This window comes from Cherax quadricarinatus, unplaced genomic scaffold (genome assembly GCF_038502225.1).
Source record: "Cherax quadricarinatus isolate ZL_2023a unplaced genomic scaffold, ASM3850222v1 Contig85, whole genome shotgun sequence".
NCBI lineage: Eukaryota > Metazoa > Arthropoda > Malacostraca > Decapoda > Parastacidae > Cherax > Cherax quadricarinatus.
Genome location: NW_027195111.1, coordinates 224,096 through 240,259, shown reverse-complemented (window position 1 = coordinate 240,259; position 16,164 = coordinate 224,096). Strand labels below are relative to the sequence as shown.

At 39.7% G+C, this 16,164-nt stretch overlaps 1 protein-coding gene across 1 annotated transcript in view; it reads left to right on the top strand.

The window, feature by feature from the left end:
• TTLL12 (Tubulin tyrosine ligase-like 12) overlaps positions 1–16,164 on the top strand; it is a 37,777-nt gene that overhangs the window by 17,595 nt on the left and 4,018 nt on the right. Inside the window, exons 8-12 of the mRNA XM_070080029.1 lie at positions 1,293–1,508; positions 2,811–2,922; positions 9,156–9,269; positions 9,606–9,725; positions 11,445–11,540. Coding sequence (XP_069936130.1) covers positions 1,293–1,508; positions 2,811–2,922; positions 9,156–9,269; positions 9,606–9,725; positions 11,445–11,540 — 658 coding nt within the window. The remainder of the gene's footprint in view (positions 1–1,292; positions 1,509–2,810; positions 2,923–9,155; positions 9,270–9,605; positions 9,726–11,444; positions 11,541–16,164) is intronic.

Sequence of the window (16,164 nt, the reverse complement as noted above, 5' to 3'; positions counted from 1 at the left end):
AAATAGAAGATTTACTGTTATGCAATACTGTAATAATTGTATAAATATCATCACCATATTTATGAATGTATATTAGACCCACCAGCTGACGTGTATTAGACGTGTGAGGTCGTTTGTTTACTCTTGAATATCGGCAAAAATTTAACATTTCTGCTACTTTGAGCTCAGTTTCAAGCCATTTCCAGTGCTAAAACCAATCAAAATCATCTCTATTTCTGTAATATGTCTTCCATTCTATCAAATGAGACCAAGAAATCGCAAATACAACTATAAAAAACATACGAAAAAACACTGCAAAGTTGCTGTTTTAATCGAAAAATCATGATTTCATTTTTTTCTCTCATTATACACAGTGTGCTGCAGGATCTGTTTTATGTGGTGCACACTTACCACATAGATGTATTCTCTTATATCTAGGCCCAAATGTACCACTCACAGTTTATCAGAGTGAGCTGAGCTCATGGCGTAGATCTACGGTTTGGACCCTGAATGTAAAGCCGTAGATCTACGGGACGGACCCTGAAAGGGTTAATTTCAGTTTTCTCCTGTATCTTCTGTTTTTAATTTGCAGTTATCTTAAGAGATTCAGGGCTATCTTTACCTTTGATATTCCTTTGATGAGTTGTGAGAGTCTTACTACTCTCAGAGCCTGGCCATGGGCCAGGCTGGTCTGGTGCTAGCCTGGCCAACCAGGTTGTTGCTGCTGGTGGCTTGCTGACCCACATATCCAACACAGCCTGGTTGATCTGGCTTGGTGGGTTAGTTGGACTCGAGTCCTGGAGGTGGGGTAAGTACCCTGAAGGAGGGAGGAGAAGGTTTCAGTTTAGAGGGTCATCTAAACTGTGATATCTGCATGCTTCTGGCAACACAGTGATCAAATGAATGATGGCAAACATGTTTCCTCTCTTTTTGGATCACGGCCTTGTCGTGTTAAAATATCCTAATCGTGCATATACGTACGTATTAAAGTTTATTTTGATATTTTTTTATGACATGATGTGCTGTTAGAGTGTGAGCAAAGTAAGATGAAGGGATTCAGGGAAACCGGTTAGTTGGACTTGAGTCCTGGAGGTGGGATGTATAATGCCTGCACTCTGAAGGAGGGGTGTTGATATATTGTAGTTTTTAACTGTAGTATCAACTTGTCTCTGGCAAGATGGTGATGGAGTGAGTGAAACTGAAAGTGTTTCTTCTTTTTTGGGTCGCCCTCCCTTGGTGGGTAATGACCAATGTGTTAATAACTATAAAATATTTTTTGCTGACTAAATATCTGACACACTAGTAAATTGCAGGAGCCTACGGGACAAACCTTCCTGTCGCATAAACCAGTACGCTTGCGAACACCTGATTACTGTCAAGGACCTACTGGCTGTTGTGTGTCGTCGCAGTGCTGATCTAAGTAAGGAAGAGGAGAATGAATTGAATGGTCCATCTTGGCTGCCTCTTACATACTGTCTCAAGAGGGAACTAGTCAAGTTCGCTTCATTGTTTCAGAGGAGAGAAAAAGCGTAAGTTCTGTTAATACAGTAGTCCCCCCCGTATCTGCGGGTGATATGTTCCAAGACCTACTGATGATATCCGAAGCCACTGATAGTAGCGAACCTTATACGTATATATAAGTCATTTTTCATTTACATACATCTTCTTCTTTCTTTCAACACACTGGCCGTATCCCACCGAGGCGGGGTGGCCCAAAAGAAAAAAACAAAGTTTCTCCTTTCAAATTTAGTAATACATGTATATACAGGAGAAGGGGTTACTAGCCCCTTGCTCCCGGCATTTTAGTCGCCTCTTACAACACGCATGGCCTACGGAGGAAGAATTCTGTTCCACTTCCCCATGGAGATAAGAGGAAATAAGCAAGAACAAGAACTAGAAAGAAAATAGAAGAAAACCCAGAGGGGTATGTATATGTATGCTTGTACATGTATGTGTAGTGTGACCTGAGTGTAAGTAGAAGTAGCAAGACGTACCTGAAATTTTGCATGTTCATGAGACAGAAAAAAGGACACCAGCAATCCTACCATCATGTAAAACAATTACAGGCTTTCGTTTTACACTCACTTGGCAGGACGGTAGTACCTCCCTGGGGGGTTGCTGTCTACCAACCTACTACCTAGGATTTACATACATACCTATGATAAATCTGAATTGATAAATTATGCTCAATAAATAGAGAATTATCACTTTTTTCATTGATGGGAAGCACTGCATGGCTTCTCTTAGACTTCGAAGACTTGCCAACATCACTTCTCTTGTGCTTTCGGGCCGTTGTTAAACAAAATTAAGGGTTAATTTTGGGTCACAGTAAATTGTGCAGATATGGGGGTTCTACCGTACCATACTTTCCCCTTATAATGGGGTGTTTTGATGCTGGCAAAGGGGTCTTAATTCAGCTGCCTTTGCCTACCTTGGATCAAGTGTGATTACCTCCCATTTCCTATGTGGCCATTATCAGCTTAATTAACACTTGTGAAAATAATAAGGATAATACACAAATAGCCTCAACATAGGAGAAAGAAATTTATGATGATGTTTGGGTCCAACTTGGACCATTAACTAGTCACACACAAGGTAATGGTCCAAATCAGACCCAGACATTATGAGTTCCTTTCTTCTATGTGCTGGTTATTTGTGTGTTGCTCCAATCATGGCATTGTGCCTTTTTGTTCGACACTGATAAGTGTAATAATTTAATAATTCCTTTTTTTTAATCTTAAATATTACTGTATATTTAAAAAGTGCATGTGAAATATAGAAAGAATATTACTTTGTAAAGATAGAATTAATTTTTTTTTTTCTTGGCATAGGGGAGAAGACAACTGTTGGATCATAAAGCCATGGAATCTAGCCCGTGGTCTGGACCACACAATTACAAATAATTTAAATCACATCATGCGCCTTCCCTCCACTGGACCAAAGGTGAGAGATAAATATTGTGGAAATGTGTCATTTTTCAAACAATAGAAATCTCCCTGTGGTGTGTAGATATGTACCTACTAGTTGGATGGATCTCATTGTGGCCAGCTGGAGGTGTGTAAATTACCCAACAGGATAACCCAGAAAGGTCAAACAAAGTGACTTATTTCCATTGGGATCCTTGCCATGGGTTCAAACACCACCTGTTCTTTGGTTCATTTATTATGCAGTGGTACCTCTGTATACAACCTTAATTAATTCCAGAAGGCTGTTCATGTGCTGATCTCTGTGAGTACCAAGCGAATTTGTTCTCATAAGGAGCAAATTCGTTCGGTACTTGAATGAATTTGTAGATTAGCCCTTTCAGGGTTTCCGACGTACGTACTAGTATGGCTTACACACAAGGGTTATTGACGTACTAGTACACCTAAATTTTAGCGCCTTCAAATCTAGTGAGAGAAAGCTGGTAGGCGCACATAAGAATGGGTCTATGTGGTCAGTGTGCACAGTATAAAAAAATCCTGCAGCACACAGTGCATAATAAGAAAAAAAAAACTCTGACCGTGTTTTTGGCTTAAAACAGCGACTTTGCAGTGTATTTTCGTATGGTATTTATGGTTGTATTATAGTTTTCCTGGTCTCATTTTATAGAATGGAAGACATATTACAGATATCAAGATGATTTTAATTGGCTTCATAATGAAAAGTACCTTGAAATTGTGCTCAAAGTAGCAGAAATGTTTGATTTTTACTAAAGTTCAAAAGTAAACAAATCATGCCAAGCGTCCAATCACGTCAACTGGTGAGTCTAATATTCTTTCACAAGTGTGCTGATATTATTTATACAATTTCTACACCATTTCTACACTAATGAAGTAGTCTGCATAACAGTAAATCTTCTATTTTGTGTGAGAATAAAAATTCAAAGTGGAAATCAAAGGAGATGTAAGAGGAGCCTGGCAACATGACTAATGAACAGAGAAAATGTTATTTTAGTGCCAGGAATGTCTGTCTGGTTTATTCTGGACCCTATTTGGAAATTGGCATCTTCTGAAATTTGTGTGAAATTGGCAAAATTGCTAATTTCTGACCACTTTATTGGATAGTTGAAATCAGTAAATGGGTGGTTTCTTGTACTCATTCGATAGACAAAATGGAGTTCTAGCGAAATAGATATGATTTTTTGTCGACTAGTACACTGGAATTGGCCAAAAATAGGGCTCAAAGTGGGCGAAATCGCCGATGTGTGTAAACATCGTCAAGACTGCTAACTTTGCAAGAGCATAATTCCATAAGTTTTCCATCAAATTTCATACTTTTTGTGTCATTATGATCGGGAAAAGATTATCTATCATTTCATAAGAAAAAATAATTTTTTTTTTTCCGAAAAATTTTCAACCCTGAGAACAAGTTTAGGAGAGGGCCTCTCGACCCTGAAAGGCTTAAGCTGTTTCAGACCCCCAAAAATACACTTACAAAAGCAATTACAAAAATACACTTACATAATTGTTCAAGTTGGGAGCTGGACATATACCGAGGTACCACTGTAATTCTATTCTTCTTTCAACAGACTGACCGTATCCCATTGAGGCGGGCGGCCCAAAGAGAAAAACGAAAGTTTATCTTTTTAAAATTAGTAATTTATACAGGAGAAGGGGTTACTAGCACCTTGCTCCTGACATTTTAGTTACCTCTTAAGAAACACAGCTTATGGAGGAAGAATTCTGTTATACTTTCCCATGGAGATAAGAGGAAATAAACAAGAACAAGAACCAGTAAGAAAATAGAAGGAAACCCAGAGCGGTGTGTATATACAGTGGACCCCCGCTTTACAATCAGCTCCCAATGCGACCAATTATGTAAGTGTATTTATGTAAGTGCGTTTGTATGTGTATGTTTGGGGGTCTGAAATGGACTAATCTAATTCACAATATTCCTTATGGGAACAAATTCGGTCAGTAATGGCACCTGAACATACTTCTGGAATGAAATAATATCGTAAACCGGGGGTCCACTGTATATGCTTGTACATGTATGTGTAGTGTGACCTATGTGTAAGTAGAAGTAACAAGATGTGCCTGAAATTTTGAATGTTTATTAGACAGAAAAAAGACACCAGCAATCCTACCATCATGTAAAACAATTACAAAAACCAGAATTATAAACATTAAATAGTTTTAGACAACACTAACCAACAAAATTTAATATTGTTATCCAGTTGAGAAGCCAAATTGATGGTTGTAATTGAACTTGGATGCACTGGGATTGTGGAGATAATACCAGCGGATAACTTTCCCCTATGGGGTGGAATTTTCTGCTGGGCTGCCTTATTGCCTTGCAGGAGGTTCCTTGATGCCAGTGATGGGCTCTTGATCTTAAGAATTAGATCTATGCTTCCTTTCTTTGGATCAATCTTTTATGTCACTTATTTTTTTTTATTTTTTGTTATCACACTGGCCGATTCCCACCAAGGCAGGGTGGCCCGAAAAAAAAAAACTTTCACCATCATTCACTCCATCACTGTCTTGCCAGAAGGGTGCTTTACACTACAGTTTTTAAACTGCAACATTAACACCCCTCCTTCAGAGTGCAGGCACTGTACTTCCCATCTCCAGGACTCAAGTCCGGCCTGCCGGTTTCCCTGAATCCCTTCATAAATGTTACTTTGCTCACACTCCAACAGCACGTCAAGTATTAAAAACCATTTGTCTCCATTCACTCCTATCAAACACGCTCACGCATGCCTGCTGGAAGTCGAAGCCCCTCGCACACAAAACCTCTTTACCCCCTCCCTCCAACCCTTCCTAGGCCGACCCCTACCCCGCCTTCCTTCCACTACAGACTGATACACTCTTGAAGTCATTCTGTTTCGCTCCATTCTCTCTACATGTCCGAACCACCTCAACAACCCTTCCTCAGCCCTCTGGACAACAGTTTTGGTAATCCCGCACCTCCTCCTAACTTCCAAACTACGAATTCTCTGCATTATATTCACACCACACATTGCCCTCAGACACGACATCTCCACTGCCTCCAGCCTTCTCCTCGCTGCAACATTCATCACCCACGCTTCACACCCATATAAGAGCGTTGGTAAAACTATACTCTCATACATTCCCCTCTTTGCCTCCAAGGACAAAGTTCTTTGTCTCCACAGACTCCTAAGTGCACCACTCACTCTTTTTCCCTCATCAATTCTATGATTCACCTCATCTTTCATAGACCCATCCGCTGACACGTCCACTCCCAAATATCTGAATACGTTCACCTCCTCCATACTCTCTCCCTCCAATCTGATATTCAATCTTTCATCACCTAATCTTTTTGTTATCCTCATAACCTTACTCTTTCCTGTATTCACCTTTAATTTTCTTCTTTTGCACACCCTACCAAATTCATCCACCAATCTCTGCAACTTCTCTTCAGAATCTCCCAAGAGCACAGTGTCATCAGCAAAGAGCAGCTGTGACAACTCCCACTTTGTGTGTGATTCTTTATCTTTTAACTCCACGCCTCTTGCCAAGACCCTCGCATTTACTTCTCTTACAACCCCATCTATAAATATATTAAACAACCACGGTGACATCACACATCCTTGTCTAAGGCCTACTTTTACTGGGAAAAAATTTCCCTCTTTCCTACATACTCTAACTTGAGCCTCACTATCCTCGTAAAAACTCTTCACTGCTTTCAGTAACCTACCTCCTACACCATACACTTGCAACATCTGCCACATTGCCCCCCTATCCACCCTGTCATACGCCTTTTCCAAATCCATAAATGCCACAAAGACCTCTTTAGCCTTATCTAAATACTGTTCACTTATATGTTTCACTGTAAACACCTGGTCCACACACCCCCTACCTTTCCTAAAGCCTCCTTGTTCATCTGCTGTCCTATTCTCCGTCTTACTCTTAATTCTTTCAATTATAACTCTACCATACACTTTACCAGGTACACTCAACAGACTTATCCCCCTATAATTTTTGCACTCTCTTTTGTCCCCTTTGCCTTTATACAAAGGAACTATGCATGCTCTCTGCCAATCCCTAGGTACCTTACCCTCTTCCATACATTTATTAAATAATTGCACCAACCACTCCAAAACTATATCCCCACCTGCTTTTAACATTTCTATCTTTATCCCATCAATCCCGGCTGCCTTACCCCCTTTCATTTTACCCACTGCCTCACGAACTTCCCCCACACTCACAACTGGCTCTTCCTCACTCCTACAAGATGTTATTCCTCCTTGCCCTATACACGAAATCACAGCTTCCCTATCTTCATCAACATTTAACAATTCCTCAAAATATTCCCTCCATCTTCCCAATACCTCTAACTCTCCATTTAATAACTCTCCTCTCCTATTTTTAACTGACAAATCCATTTGTTCTCTAGGCTTTCTTAACTTGTTAATCTCACTCCAAAACTTTTTCTTATTTTCAACAAAATTTGTTGATAACATCTCACCCACTCTCTCATTTGCTCTCTTTTTACATTGCTTCACCACTCTCTTAACTTCTCTATTTTTCTCCATATACTCTTCCCTCCTTGCATCACTTCTACTTTGTAAAAACTTCTCATATGCTAACTTTTTCTCCCTTACTACTCTCTTTACATCATCATTCCACCAATCGCTCCTCTTCCCTCCTGCACCCACTTTCCTGTAACCACAAACTTCTGCTGAACACTCTAACACTACATTTTTAAACCTACCCCATACCTCTTCGACCCCATTGCCTATGCTCTCATTAGCCCATCTATCCTCCAATAGCTGTTTATATCTTACCCTAACTGCCTCCTCTTTTAGTTTATAAACCTTCACCTCTCTCTTCCCTGATGCTTCTATTCTCCTTGTATCCCATCTACCTTTTACTCTCAGTGTAGCTACAACTAGAAAGTGATCTGATATATCTGTGGCCCCTCTATAAACATGTACATCCTGAAGTCTACTCAACAGTCTTTTATCTACCAATACATAATCCAACAAACTACTGTCATTTCGCCCTACATCATATCTTGTATACTTATTTATCCTCTTTTTCTTAAAATATGTATTACCTATAACTAAACCCCTTTCTATACAAAGTTCAATCAAAGGGCTCCCATTATCATTTACACCTGGCACCCCAAACTTACCTACCACACCCTCTCTAAAAGTTTCTCCTACTTTAGCATTCAAGTCCCCTACCACAATTACTCTCTCACTTGGTTCAAAGGCTCCTATACATTCACTTAACATCTCCCAAAATCTCTCTCTCTCCTCTGCATTCCTCTCTTCTCCAGGTGCATACACGCTTATTATGACCCACTTCTCGCATCCAACCTTTACTTTAATCCACATAATTCTTGAATTTACACATTCATATTCTCTTTTCTCCTTCCATAACTGATCATTTAACATTACTGCTACCCCTTCCTTTGCTCTAACTCTCTCAGATACTCCAGATTTAATCCCATTTATTTCCCCCCACTGAAACTCTCCTACCCCCTTCAGCTTTGTTTCGCTTAGGGCCAGGACATCCAACTTCTTTTCATTCATAACATCAGCAATCATCTGTTTCTTGTCATCCGCACTACATCCACGCACATTTAAGCAACCCAGTTTTATAAAATTTTTCTTCTTCTCTTTTTTAGTAATTGTATACAGGAGAAGGGGTTACTAGCCCATTGCTCCCGGCATTTTAGTCGCCTCATACGACACGCATGGCTTACGGAGGAAAGATTCTTTTCCACTTCCCCATGGACAATAGAAGAAATAAAAAAGAACAAGAGCTATTTAGAAAAAGGAGAAAAACCTAGATGTATGTATATATATATATGCATGTGCGTGTCTGTGAAGTGTGACCAAAGTGTAAGTAGGAGTAGCAAGATATCCCTGTTATCTTAGCGTGTTTATGAGACAGAAAAAGAAAACCAGCAATCCTACCATCATGCAAAACAGTTACAGGTTTTTGTTTCACAGTCATCTGGCAGGACGGTAGTACTTCCCTGGGTGGTTGCTGTCTACCAACCTACTACCTAGAATTATATTATATTATTTATGTCACTTATGGTTTTATATCATCCATGATTTTATGTCACCCATGGTTTTATGTCTCCCATAGGTTTATATCTCCTATGAGTTTATGTTTTCCATGGTTTGACGTCTCCAAATACCACTAATATTAACACTCGAACCTTGTGTTCATTATGTTCGGTACTCATGGGTTTTTATCTTCCAAATTTTACAGATCGCTCAGAAATACATCTCACGTCCAGTTTTGTTTTATAGAGAAGACATTGATGCTGAGGTAAAGTTTGACCTCCGTTACATAGTAATGCTGCTCAGTGTTAAACCTCTTAAGGTACGTCTATTTTAAGTCTAAAATGAAAATATAATAATATAATAATAATAATAATAATATTCTTCATTTCTACATGTACAAGGTATACAGACCATAGCTGACATTAATGACATACTACTATATAAAAAGCCCCTTGTTATGCAGAGTGTCTTGGGCAAACTTAAGACTAACTTAAGATTAATAAAGCAATAACAATGCTGTAATTTTACATGTGGTCATTAGGTGAGTTACAATGAATAGAAGAAAATTGAATATTCTGGCTGGTTTGTCAAAAGAAGATAAATACAATCTCTAAGGGTTTGTAAATTGCTTGTGTAATCTGACATTTTCTTGCAGGTGGCCGTATACAAGCGCTTCTGGATACGATTTGCTAATAAGGCTTTCGATCTGACCGAATTGGACAATTCCGAAAAACACTTCACAGTGAACAACTACAACGATTCGTTTCTTCTCCAGGTTGGTTGAAAATGCCTCATTTTTCCTGCTGGAATGTCTCTCGAGACATATTCTGTGTGCCTCTGGCAAGGCAGTGAGATAAGATAAGATAAGATAAGATTTCGTTCGGATTTTTAACCCCGGAGGGTTAGCCACCCAGGATAACCCAAGAAAGTCAGTGCGTCATCGAGGACTGTCTAACTTATTTCCATTGGGGTCCTTAATCTTGTCCCCCAGGATGCGACCCACACCAGTCGACTAACACCCAGATACCTATTTGCTGCTAGGTGAACAGGACAACAGGTGTAAGGAAACGTGTCGAAATGTTTCCACCCGCCGGGAATCGAACCCGGGCCCTCCGTGTGTGAAGCGGGAGCTTTAGTGTTTCTTCTTTTTGAGTCACCCTTACTTGGTGGGAGACAGCCAGTGTTTCAAAAAAAATCTGATCACAACACATTCTTGTGTGGTTGAGAAACTTTTTAAAGCACTGAGATAATGTAATAATAATTATTGTAATAATAATTATTAATACAATGTAATAATAATAATAATAATAATGGAACTGTAAATAATCTCAGATAACAGTAATCAGGGGAGGCAGGAATTTTTTTTGACCCTTCAATGGGAGTTCCTTAAGGCTGGTAAAGGGCTCTTCATCTGAGGAATTATTATTATTATTATAATCAAAAAGAAGCGCTAAGCTACAAGGGCTTTACAGCCCGATCTGAGGAATTGGAGCTGCCATTTTCTTAAATCTAGACTTCATTACCTCTCATTCTCTAAGAGCTACATGGCTACATGACCCCTACATGTTTAGTGCTTCTTTATGTCTTGGTATCATGAGAGGGATTAAACCATACCCCGGCCGGGATTGAACCCGCGGTCAGAGAGTCTCAAAACTCCAGCCGGGGTATGGTTTGTTTGCAATCGTGTCATTACGATTTCGTGAGTCATGAGAGGGATCAGTTGAGATAAATGTTATAAAATACCAACATGATGGAACAATAGCCACAAATGCGGTATTATGCTATAATTATTGACTGTGTTTCACACAGTGGGATTTATCAAGTCACAATTGATCTCTTTTGTGACTTGGTAAAATCCATTGTGTGGGCAAAACGTAGTCAGTATAGGATAGCATTATATAGTAGAACCTCCATATCAATGGATTTGCTTTCCGTGGTTTCAGTTATTCATGGTTTACAGTGGCCCAAAAGTAATCCTTAATTTTGGTTAATAACGGCCCCAGAGCACAAGAGTAGTGATGGTGACAGTTCTTCAAAGTCTAAGAGAAGCCAAGAAGTGCTTTACATCAGTGAAAAAGTGATAATTCTCAAGTTACTGTAAGTGATTTATCAATTAAGCTTTATCATAGATATGTATGTAAACGAAAAGCGACTTATATGTTGTGTTCGCTACTATCCACGGTAAGTCTTGGAACATATCCCCCGCGGATGGGGGGGATATTACTGTACTGTGTTTGTGCTTATTTTTCCTGAGTGATCAGTAAGGTCAGGAAATACAAGGAATGTTGCATTCAGAGGGGTAAGAGAATTGTGATGTCGACACTGTTTGGAAAGACAATGATTGAATGAATGATGGTGAATCTGTTTTCTTCTTTGGGTCCCCTGCTTTGGTAGGAGATGGCTGTTACATTAAAAAAAAAAAAGAAGAGTGCAAATCTTAAGAATAATGTTGACTGAAACTAGTGTATGTTTTTAACGTGGATTTCTTTTGCAGATGTACTGCCATGAATTTATTGACAAGTTTAATAGCCAGTATGCAGAGCAGCCGTGGGAGATTTCAGAAAAACAAATCTATAGCATGATTCTTCAAGTAAGATGATTACTGTTGACCTTTTGTGTAAAGGTGTTGTACCGCAGGTGGTCCTTGACTTACGATGGGGTTACATACCGACAAACGCTTCATAAGTCGAATATGAATGTGATATGCTAAATAAGTAAATAAATAATTACTGTAACTAAATACTGTACCAGTATTGAAAAGCAAATAAATGAATATAAGTTATGGACTTGCCACCTTCATGTTGGGTAATTATCTCAAGTTTCATATCCAAATTGCTTTTGCACCATCGTAAAGTCAAAATATTGTATGTCAGAAATCGTAAGTCGAGGAGCACCTGTATTATGGGAAATGGTTCACCAGGACTGAAGAAGCCACTGGTGGCAGAACATTTCTTCTGATAAATGCCCTGAACTGTACATAAGTGCCTTTTTCCCAAATCTTATTGGTACATATTACCAGACCATTTTTCAGAAGATAAGATAAGAGAGATTAAGATAAGATTTCGTTCGGATTTTTAACCCCGGAGGGTTAGCCACCCAGGATAACCCAAGAAAGTCAGTGCATCATCGAGGACTGTCTAACTTATTTCCATTGGGGTCCTTAATCTTGTCCCCCAGGATGCGACCCACACCAGTCGACTAATACCCAGGTACCTATTTGCTGCTAGGTGAACAGGACAACAGGTGTAAGGAAACGTGTCGAAATGTTTCCACCCGCCGGGAATCGAACCTGGGCCCTCCGTGTGTGAAGCGGAAGCTTTAGCCACCAGGCCACCAGGTACAAAGAAACATATAGTAGAGGTTAGGACTTAGACTCCACCAGATGTGCTCCCTGTTGAATCTACATGTTAGTCGAAGGATGTACTCCTGTAGCTAGGTAGTAGGTTGGTAGATATCAAACTTCCAGGTTGGTATTACCATCCTTTCATATGAGTGTGAATTGCAAGCCTGGTAAAAGTTTTGCACTCTGGCAGGACTGCTGGCCCTTTCTTTCTATCTTATGAATGATGTAAGATAACAGGTAAGTCTTACTGTCTCATGAACATATAAGTTAAGATGGTAAATCATACAGATAATTGCTCACATTTGATTTGTGTTTACTTTATTGTTCCTATATCTGTAAAATTTCTTTTCTGCCTTAGGAGGCCTAGTCTGGGACTTGTCTGCAGGGAAGATTATCTTGGAACTATTGATTGACATACAGTAACAGATAGCACTTCTGTAATTGCTTCTGTTAGAGGCACCATCTGTAACCCAATTGAACACCTTTCCCACAGCCCAGGAGCCTTAGCAGTAAATCTGTTCTTACCTCTCTCAAAGCCATATAGTCTATGACTCATAAATTTATGTATCTTATTCTTAATGTGTAATTGTTTTCTGTTGTGGGAGATAAAAGTCACGACACTACATACACCACACGGCCATTTTTAATTTCTTAAAGCCCTCCAGACATTTTGTATTCTTCTGATATCATCAACTTTCTCAGTATTCTTAACAGGCGACACTTCCAGGTATTTCAACCCTGTTCTCAACTTCCATTCTTACATGCCCACAGTTATACCGCCCAAAGTGGTATTGTAATTTTTTCTCCTCTGATTTGAATACTGTAATTGTATATTTTAGTGTATTGTGTACTAAGTACATAATACACTAAAATACTTTTATGTATTTAGATTTTGCAATGTAGTTCACTTGATTTTATACATTTAGATTTTACATTGTGGTTTAAAGTTCACCTGATTTTATACAAATTTTACAGTTATCAACTTATACAATATAAATTATTCCATCACCTATAATACAAAGTGACATACACAAAGTGTGGTAACAAAATTTGCTGTGGCTCCTGTGTTGGTGTACGTGTAGATAACAGAAACAACCTGGTTGAAAAGGTCCTGATCCACCACCAGTCCTGGTATCGGATCAGGCCATGGTGGTGTTGATCCCTGGAACACTCCAGGCATACCCCAGGTATACCACGGGTAAGCATGGGAATAAGATGGTTCTCGTATAAGTGATTTGTTGCTTTTTGACTTCTGCATTGTAGTTTGACACCATGAATCTTATTCCTAAGGAACACAAAGACACAATACCATGACTGGAACAATACACAAATAACCTGCACACAGAAAGAAACTTAAGGTGAAGTTTTGGTCCGATTTGAGCCAAAACACCGTAATAAAAGTTTCTCCTGTGTACGGGTTATTTGTGTAATCTTATTCCTATTTCTAACAATTAACAAAGTTTCTTCTATTTTTGCTGTACAAAATAAATATCTTTTTTATACAAGGAGGATACAAGGAGAATAGAAGCATCAGGGAAGAGAGAGGTGAAGGTTTATAAACTAAAAGAGGAGGCAGATAGGGTAAGATATAAACAGCTATTGGAGGATAGATGGGCTAATGAGAGCATAGGCAATGGGGTCGAAGAGGTATGGGGTAGGTTTAAAAATGTAGTGTTAGAGTGTTCAGCAGAAGTTTGTGGTTACAGGAAAGTGGGTGCGGGAGGGAAGAGGAGCGATTGGTGGAATGATGATGTAAAGAGAGTAGTAAGGGAGAAAAAGTTAGCATATGAGAAGTTTTTACAAAGTAGAAGTGATGCAAGGAGGGAAGAGTATATGGAGAAAAAGAGAGAGGTTAAGAGAGTGGTGAAGCAATGTAAAAAGAGAGCAAATGAGAGAGTGGGTGAGATGTTATCAACAAATTTTTTTGAAAATAAGAAGTTTTGGAGTGAGATTAACAAGTTAAGGAAGCCTAGAGAACAAATGGATTTGTCAGTTAAAAATAGGAGAGGAGAGTTATTAAATGGAGAGTTAGAGGTATTGGGAAGATGGAGGGAGTATTTTGAGGAATTGTTAAATGTTGATGAAGATAGGGAAGCTGTGATTTCGTGTATAGGGCAAGGAGGAATAACATCTTGTAGGAGTGAGGAAGAGCCAGTTGTGAGTGTGGGGGAAGTTCGTGAAGCAGTAGGTAAAATGAAAGGGGGTAAGGCAGCCAGGATTGATGGGATAAAGATAGAAATGTTAAAAGCAGGTGGGGATATAGTTTTGAAGTGGTTGGTGCAATTATTTAATAAATGTATGGAAGAGGGTAAGGTACCTAGGGATTGGCAGAGAGCATGCATAGTTCCTTTGTATAAAGGCAAAGGGGACAAAAGAGAGTGCAAAAATTATAGGGGGATAAGTCTGTTGAGTATACCTGGTAAAGTGTATGGTAGAGTTATTATTGAAAGAATTAAGAGTAAGACGGAGAATAGGATAGCAGATGAACAAGGAGGCTTTAGGAAAGGTAGGGGGTGTGTGGACCAGGTGTTTACAGTGAAACATATAAGTGAACAGTATTTAGATAAGGCTAAAGAGGTCTTTGTGGCATTTATGGATTTGGAAAAGGCGTATGACAGGGTGGATAGGGGGGCAATGTGGCAGATGTTGCAGGTGTATGGTGTAGGAGGTAGGTTACTGAAAGCAGTGAAGAGTTTTTACGAGGACAGTGAGGCTCAAGTTAGAGTATGTAGGAAAGAGGGAAATTATTTCCCAGTAAAAGTAGGCCTTAGACAAGGATGTGTGATGTCACCGTGGTTGTTTAATATATTTATAGATGGGGTTGTAAGAGAAGTAAATGCGAGGGTCTTGGCAAGAGGCGTGGAGTTAAAAGATAAAGAATCACACAAAGTGGGAGTTGTAACAGTTGCTCTTTGCTGATGACACTGTGCTCTTGGGAGATTCTGAAGAGAAGTTGCAGAGATTGGTGGATGAATTTGGTAGGGTGTGCAAAAGAAGAAAATTAAAAGTGAATACAGGAAAGAGTAAGGTTATGAGGATAAAAAGATTAGGTGATGAAAGATTGGATATCAGATTGGAGGGAGAGAGTATGGAGGAGGTGAATGTATTCAGATATTTGGGAGTGGACGTGTCAGCGGATGGGTCTATGAAAGATGAGGTGAATCCTAGAATTGATGAGGGGAAAAGGGTGAGTTGTGCACTTAGGAGTCTGTGGAGACAAAGAACTTTGTCCTTGGAGGCAAAGAGGGAAATGTATGAGAGTATAGTTTTACCAACGTTCTTATATGGGTGTGAAGCATGGGTGATGAATGTTGCAGCAAGGAGAAGGCTGGAGGCAGTGGAGATGTCATGTCTGAGGGCAATGTGTGGTGTGAATATAATGCAGAGAATTCGTAGTTTGGAAGTTAGGAGGAGGTGCGGGATTACCAAAACTGTTGTCCAGAGGGCTGAGGAAGGGTTGTTGAGGTGGTTCGGATATGTAGAGAGAATGGAGTGAAACAGAGTGACTTCAAGAGTGTATCAGTCTGTAGTGGAAGGAAGGCGGGGTAGGGGTCGGCCTAGGAAAGGTTGGAGGGAGGGGGTAAAGGAGGTTTTGTGTGCAAGGGGCTTGGACTTCCAGCAGGCATGCGTGAGCATGTTTGATAGGTGTGAATGGAGACAAATGGTTTTTAATACTTGACGTGCTGTTGGAGTGTGAGCAAAGTAACATTTATGAAGGGGTTCAGGGAAACCGGCAGGCCGGACTTGAGTCCTGGAGATGGGAAGTACAGTGCCTGCACTCTGAAGGAGGGGTGTTAATGTTGCAGTTTAAAAACTGTAGTGTAAAGCACCCTTCTGGCAAGACAGTGATGGAGTGAATGATGGTGAAAGT